An 8356-nucleotide genomic window follows, 5' to 3' on the forward strand; every position below is an offset into this window, starting at 1 on the left:
TCCTTCGCACTCTAATGTTTGACACTCACAAGCTGCCCTTGGAGTAAACTGACTACATATTTGTACATGAACCAGCGCACTGTTAGGTCACCAAAGATTTCTTTCACCCTCTTCAGCTTTTGTAAATGCATCATCATGCTAATTTAACTGAGAGCTTACAGCCACAAAGCTGGCACCTCAGCTCTTTGCTAAACCCTGACAGCAGCTTTTTGATACTGCATGCTGATGATACTCACAATGACAGCTTTGACCACTCAGACGTTATTAAGTAAAAAAGGTTGATGTGATAACTGCATTTCATAGGACCGAGGGTTTGATCCTACAGTTACATTATCACTGCTCTGATAGTGGCAGATCTCCATACATTAGTCAACACGATTGACTGTGATACTGTATGAACTGCTTAAAAAGTCATTGAGAGGTGTGAAGTACTGAAGTACTTCTTAATTGTACTTAAGTACAGTTTTCTGGTATCTGTACTTTAGCTGAGTATTTATTTCTCTGACAGCTTTGTACATGGACTCCTTACATTTTGATTTAAGAGGGGAGTTGTGCTTCCTGTCAGTGCACTGCTTCAAACATTAGAACCATTAGAGTCTAAACAGTAGCACATGAGAGTCGATCCAAATGATGTATCTGCCACCATGGGGCTATTGCACACACAGAGACGAGAGAGACAAAACGATGTCATTTATGCATCATTTATTACAAGTTAAAAGTGGGCCAGTGGTTTATCTTTTGGTCTTGTCAACACTGGAATTAGTGCGGATGTCCAGAAGCTGTGGTCACGATACTTCAGCATCTAGCTAGCCCGACAGACGAGGAGCGCTCAAAGATGGAGTTCTGATTTTTAAGTTGCGGGTAATTTAAATGCAACGTTTTTATCAGATCAACAAATATCAGCAAGCATACAAACTGTGTGCAGCTTGTTGCTAGTAAAAAGTACAGCTGCTAGCTTCCCCAATGAGACAAAAGAACGAGAGCCAACTCAGAGATGGAGAAAGATAAGAATAGAATAGAATTCAACTTTATTGTCATTGCACATGCACAGGTACAGGGCAACGAAATGCAGTTTGCATCCATCCAGAAGTGCTTTAGTGATATAGATATATTACAATATATATTAGCAATAATATAGATATGTGAGTATATTACAGAAATGGGTCTATTATGGTATGTTATAATGTACACGGTATGAAGTATGTTGTGAATATTCTATAACTATAAGTATGTACAGGCTGTAGTGAGTACAAGCTATGTACAGGATATGAACAGGATATAAATATGAAAAACTATACAGAATATGAAATAAATAACTTTACAGAATCTGGGATATACAGCTATACAGAAATGGGAACTATGCAAGTTGTAAACAGTTGTAGGATTAAAGATTATCGAATGTACAGAATGATTATTTACACAGAGCTATACAGTAGTGCAGTTAAGATAAGTGAGGGTGTAGATAGTTTCTACAGAGGCTATAAAGTGCTAGTGGTTGTGAGTGGTGGTTCAGTCCATGTTATTATTGTGTTTGAGGGTACAGTTGTCCATTGTGGGTGTGTGTATGTTCAGTCCATGTGTTAACGTGGGTCAGATGTCAGGAGGCAGAGTTCAGGAGTCTGACAGCTGTGGGGAAGAAGCTGTTCCGGTACCTGGTGGTCTTAGTCCGGAGGCTCCTGTAGCGCCTCCCAGAGGGCAGGAGGGTGAAGAGTCCATGTGATGGGTGACTGGGGTCTTTGATGATTTTCCCAGCCCTTTTCAGACACCGCTTCCTGTAGACAGGACACGTGCAAGGCTGATAACGCTTAGTTTCATTTACCATCTGGTATTAAGACAGCCTGTGAAACATCTGCTTACATCTAGTTGTGTAAATCCACAAAGAGCACGTCGGAGCAGCACCACAGGTCAGCTGACCACAGCCTGTAATATTGACTGGAGCTCACAACAGCAATGACTCATTTTCCTGTTTAGGTGTGGAGGCCCCGTCTGCAACGTAGCAACAGACAATAGATTTACATATGTGCTACATATGTGAGTAAAGTCAGTACATTCTTACTAGAAAATAAAGTTTGTTTTGAACATAATTACCTCATAGGATGGAATTCAAGACAGAAGGTGATTTATAGGAATTTAATATTTCTTTCATTTCTTAATAACTGCACAACAATTGTTGCCTTCTCACTGAGCTTCTTGTTGATGGTCTGGTCCGTGTGCACCTGGTAGAGCATCAATCACTGTGGACACTAGTGAGCGTAGCATGCTTCTTCATGTTGGGTAAACATATTTAAGTCTTATTTTATTCTTTTTTAAGTAAAATTGCAAACATTTTATAGGAGGAAGCTGAACACAAGGATTTAGCCTCCATTAGAAAAACAAAATGCTTCCAGCCTCTGAGGAGGGGGTCAGTTTTTTCTGAGCCCATTCAAGTTGAAGGAGCCAACCGTGCCATCCTACTCTGGATCACTGCAAACACAAAGCTTTAGTGAGTCTCCTTTGCCCATCCCAGCCAGCCTGTGGGAGCCTCTACAAGTCATCCTTCAGCTCATTCAGGTTGCACAACAAGTCTTTCATTCTGATACTTTGTGTTTGTGCGATATTTATATTTGAGCTCTTTGTATTTTTCACACGGGGCCATGTAGGACTCAATTTTTCCCCTTAATGATAAAAACCTTTATTTAGAAACTGCATTTTGTGTTAACTTGTTATCTTTGTCTAATGTTTAAATTTAAGTTTAAGAAACATTTAAGAAATATTTAAATGTGAAAAACATACAAAAAATAGGAAAGAGGCCAATACCTTTGTAAATGTAACTCTGTGATGTGTTATTTCATTTAGTTTAGTCAGTTACTGTCTGTACTGTGTCGGCTGTCACCACAGGATTCTGATTCTGAGTGATTCTGAAATGAAGAATGAAATTGGTCACAATAATAAATATAATAGTAATAATAACAATAATAAAATTAGACAAAAAGCGATGTGCAATAGAAGGTGAGATTTGAGGTAGCTATAGTGTTATATCAGTTTAGCAGATAATAATAATGACAATAACAGCTACTATATATACCAATCAAAAGTTTTTCCAGTTTTTATTGAAAATCATACAGTTTAATGTCTCATTGCATTTTGAAATGAAAGCATAGGACAAATAAGAAGTTAGAGTGAAAAAACTATCAAAATCAGTTTATAGACCAAATATATTCTGACTCATCAAAGTCGCCCCCTGTGATATAACAGCTGAACACAGCCGTGGCTTCTTTCTACAACACGAATCAAATCTTCTCCCACATCTGGAGCAGATGTTCCCATGAATGTGGACCTTGTAGCTGCTTTGCTTTCGCTCTTCTGTCCAGTTCAAACCAGCTCGATGGGTTTAGGTCTGGAGACTGTGCCGGACCTCCATGTTTCCAAGCTCATCTTGTTCTTTGTTCCTGAGGTGGTTCTGCCACAGCTTGGACTGTGTGGGGTCTTTATCCTGCTGTAGGATGAAGCCCTGACCAACTCGGTGCATGTAGGAAATAACAGCAGCAGCTTTCAAGGCTGATCAGCCTCTGTTGCTGCAGAACAGATTTAAAATGTTTACCCGTGTTGTCCCTGAAAAAGGCCTTTTTGTATAATTGTGAAATGTACATTATTTTACAGTTTTGGTGACCTTACCTTTGTTTTAAACCGCTGGCAGCTCAACACTTACCTTTGTACCATTTCAAGCTGTTCACTGGACTTGAACGACTGCAACAAATAACTGTATAACTGTTCTCAGACGTTTGACTGGTAGTTTATATACACAAACACATGTGTATGTATATATATGTACACACACACACACCAATGTCAGCTTGAAGAACCTTCTCTTATGGTTGTGTTATTTCTAATTGTGTCTCTGTCACTCTGCAGAACGAGAGAGAGCTTAGCATCTAACACCTCTTCAATAGTGGAGAGTAACCGACGGCAGAATCTGGCCTTGAGCCCAGGCCACCTCAACATCACCACTGGAAACGGTCCTCCTTTCTCCTTCCGTGCCATTCCGGAACCTGCTGGCACCCAACCAGAAAAACTCCAGAAGCCCAGTGCCTGCCTTGCGTCAATCACCAGCGTCTAGGGTCAGAACTAAGGGCTGGGCAGAACACAGAGCCAGTGGACTGGTCAGAAAATCAGTCTGCATGGACTGTTACAGTGAAAGCTGACAGACTGACTGGCAGTGCAGCTGTGACAGGTCCTTTGTGATTATACCTGCTAACACACATATGGATGGACAGACAGGAAGTTAGATCCCCAGGAAGCAGCTCGTTCACACAGAACTACACACACCAGGATATTGCACACTGTCATTCTCTAGCCTCTAGTTTACACACTACAGCTTTTGTGTTTTTCATACGTGTGGGTTCGAGTGAGTGAGTGACTGAGCGAGTGACTGAATGCTTGGATAATCTGTAATCTCAGGTTATGTTATTTTCACGCCCATTCAGCTGCTTAAGATTACTTAACCCCCTCCTGTGGTGTCAACTGGTATTACACCCTGAGAAGCATCAGTCCTCCTGACCTATAAGGGGTTCCCAGAGTTTCACTAACCAATTCTTACTCATTACTTGTCTCTGTTTGCCCTCAAATAACATTTGCCAATGGCAACACCCTTTAAGGTGCAGTGCCACAGAAAATGGCAATAAAAACCTTTATCATCACTCCAAAACATAACAACACATGTGAAGTGGTTATAAAGGACAGTTGTTTTGTTTTATACGAGAACATTTCTGTAGAATGTATGGAAGCATTTCTTATGTCTATGGTGCCCATCTGAACTCCCCGACACTGTTGGCGGTTTCTGTGCAGGCAGCAGTTAAACATGGACGGCTGCAGGTCCAGAGATGAGATTGATGATTACAGACTTTTACCTTTTGTTCTTTTTGTTACCCTTCATGTCCATTGGCTACAGTCCATCCAAAAACTGTCTTATTAGTCCAGTGGACATAGAGTCCCTTGTCCAGTCTCATAGAGGAAAAACCCCCAAAATCAGTGATCAGATTTACATTATAAATCTATACATTACAATACTCTACACCGACAACTACATTTGTGTAGTATATTATGTGTGTAGGTAACATGAAATATTTCTTGGTATCCTGAGTCGCTTTTCTTGTTGAGATTCATTTCATTCAGGTTCTGGACGTATTTATTAGATGAGTTTTAGACGCTGTTGAGGCTCTACAGGCGTTATTACGGCTTATTTCACTGCTCGTCTTTCCTCCTATAATACAGATATCGTCATTCTAGTCACAGTAACCACCACCAACAATCTGGAGACTATAAGCAGCGCGTTGTTGGAAATACTACCTCGACAAGACAACACAATAAAGGAAAAAACTCTGAACAAGTGAATCAAACAACAAAATTTAGACTCCTCGATGTGAAACGGCTTTAATCAGTGGACATGAGGGGTCAACGTTTACTTGTTTACTAAAATAACCGCCCACGTTCCAGAGACAGGAAGTGCATGAGAGTTCACGTTATAAATCCTTGTGTGAGAACAGCAAAGTCTGTGCTACATGTTAATGTGCCATGTACAACATTGCAGTTGCACTTGTAGTGACTTAGAGTCCAACACAGAATGCAAGCTCTAACAAACAAAGCATCCAGTCTGGTATACACACACAGAGAAAAAGACAGGGATTTGACATTTTTAGTATTTTTGCACAGCTTTTTCGCCGATTTATATTTTTATCAAGTTTATAAATACTTCAGTTTGTCTTCAAACGGCTTGAATCAAAACCTTGAGCTCTTCACTCCTGGTGCTAAGATGTTTTGTGGTCAGCGAGACTATAATTAAAAATGAAGACAATATGGTGAGATTATAGTATCATACGGCTGCTGTGCTTGCATATCTCTGGCACTGACCATTCTCCCGTTTACTGGCCAGCAGCACAGAGTCCAGACTGACTGGCAGGTGGAGCACCTGACTACGTCACAGTGATGTGTGAACTAAAAGCTACATTTGAAAATTGTTATAAATCATGCTTGAAATTGGGTTCCACAACCTCTGTAGTGTTTTAGCAGTGATTTCCTCTCATCCCTTTTTCTGTTTCACTGTTGCCATCCGGTAAGTTTCTCTCTACTTATACCAACTACCTCCATAGAAGCGAAAGACAGTCTGAAACATCACTGTCATTAGCCTCTAGCCTGCGAATGTCTTACAAACACATGTATTCAGTGCTCTCCAAGAGTAGGTTAACGGTACAGTGATATTTCACCCTACCGTCTGTGTATATACGGCATATTCAACTGACACATGAACAGTGTGGAGTAAAAGCTGCTCGTGTTGGATTCCAGTTGACTTTTAGAGGGCACCATAAATATACTATCACACTACATATCAAAGTGTCGACGTCACTGTTCTTTTCCTTTACTCCATCCAGTGCTGACTTTCAGAAAAGTTCTCATTAAAAAACAATTTCACATCCACATTTCACTTGTTGTGTAACTGACGTCATTTGTTGGTCTTTGCATTTTCCCCTGTGTTGTTCTACATCGGGTCCCCTGCAGTTCTTGGGTTGTATCCCTCAGGGATGTTCTGTTCTCTGGAACAGAGTGTTCAATGTTAAGTATTCTAGAATTGTAGCCCTTAGTCAATCATGCCTGAAGGTTTCTACCACTTTTACCAGTTTTAGTCACCTTTATTCAACAAATCTGCGAAACATCCTTTATCTCTGTAATAAGGTTCTCGTCTCTGCTCTTTCCCTAGAGTAGGTAGTTTTTCTTACTACCTTTACACTAGGATTTTAGTCCCAATTATACTTTTACACATAGGTTGTTTGTGCCATTTGTACCCACGTTGTAAGACTATAGAAAGATGAGAATAAGTCCCGATATCACTGCTCCACCTTCACCACTGAGAGTGAGTCCTGTCCCTGCAGATACAGAAACCTTAGGCTTACTGTCACAGCTAGGTTGAAGCCTCAATAGTAGAAATGAATCTCTGCATCTCTTTTACCACGTTTGAAGGTTTTTAGCTCTTGTTCCACAGCAGCGGGGTCCTTCTTTGTTCCACCAGTGAAATGGGGCTTTGTGTGCCTGCTGGAACACGTGTCTCTCATCTCTAATGTTTGCACTGCTCCCTACCCCGAGCCTCCACATTGTCGCCTGGCCCAGTGGCCTTACATCAACCCTTCTCCAGCACAATCCCTGTTTCTACAGTGACAGTCCATGAAATGTCTTCCCTCAACATTAGCGGTTGTTTTTAAGACTGGAGATTCTCAACAATAACAATGTTTCTAATGGTGACAATATGTCATACCTGTAAATTATGTTCATCTGTTATAACTAGTCAAAACAATTTAAATAATAAAAAGGAGGGATTTTTAAAAATGTCTATAATATCCAAAAGTCCCTTTGATGTGTCGTACTGGTGTTACTGTTGTTGTAGTGTATGTAATGCCTAATGGGGATTGTGTTACTTTTTATGATAATAAAATAACAATGTTTGGTTACATCGCTGTCTTTTCATTCATTACTGCAGCCTTCTTTAAAGCGATGCTGCCAGACCTGCAGCAGAAGAAGGGCTCCTGCAGATGAAACGGCTGCATGTGTGTGATCTGCCACTCGAGTGATTTTACTGCTTGATACATTTTAAAAGCATTTCTTTTGATATTCAGTGTGGATGAAACAAATACGTGTCATTAGTCTGCATCATATCTTTGGTTTCCATGAATATGTTGTCGTTTTGCCTCCACCAGCAAACACCAATATGTAACTGAAGCTTTAATTCAAAGGGTTCAACAAAGAATTGCAGTATTGCATCCTGTCTCAGAGTGATGCTGAAAAACGAGTTCATGCATTTGTTACTTTTTGGCTGGACTATCCTCCACTAGCTATGCTTCTGTCGGTCTAGGCTGATGCACTGCTCGACAGCAGTGGGCCACAGAGCTGATGGGTCCTGGAGCCACCTTCTCTTTTCCTTAATCTGTATACATTGTGCTGTCCTGTGTGGTGCAGGCCCGGGTCCTCCCTGCCGGCCTGGTACTCTGTCTCTTCGCCCCGCTCTCTGGGTTGGGATGGGTGCCGCTCTGTTCCCGGAGACTGGGACTCAGGTAGGCTCCTTTGGGGATGGCTGTCTTGCACCTTTGGGAGTGGGCATGGCACCTGGGTTGCGTTGGCCAGTGCTCTGCTTGGGTTTCAGGTCTGTTCGGTGTCCCTCAGCTTCTGCGGTGTGGTGGGCTCTTCTGGTTGACTTATACTAGATCTCTGTGGGGGCTTTAAACATCTGTGCAGTGCAGGTTTCTTCTTACTCTTTGCTATCAGCTGTGACCAGTCTGGAGCTTCTTGGTTTTACTGATGATTTTGGTGAGCGTTGTGGGGGTGCACCTGTTCT

General features: G+C 41.4%; 1 protein-coding gene across 3 annotated transcripts in view; it reads left to right on the plus strand.

Moving 5' to 3' along the window:
* stox2b (storkhead box 2b) overlaps positions 1–7475 on the plus strand; it is a 54860-nt gene extending 47385 nt beyond the window's left edge. For all 3 annotated transcript variants that reach the window (XM_085282656.1, XM_085282665.1, XM_085282675.1), the window contains one exon: positions 3892–7475. In XM_085282656.1, coding sequence (XP_085138782.1) covers positions 3892–4096 — 205 coding nt within the window. In that variant the 3' untranslated portion in view covers positions 4097–7475. The remainder of the gene's footprint in view (positions 1–3891) is intronic.
* Positions 7476–8356: the final 881 nt, after the last annotated feature.

This window comes from Mchenga conophoros, linkage group LG2 (assembly GCF_057382185.1).
Source record: "Mchenga conophoros isolate Kocher_MC1m ecotype Shallow Benthic linkage group LG2, M_conophoros_male_GT1.1, whole genome shotgun sequence".
NCBI lineage: Eukaryota > Metazoa > Chordata > Actinopteri > Cichliformes > Cichlidae > Mchenga > Mchenga conophoros.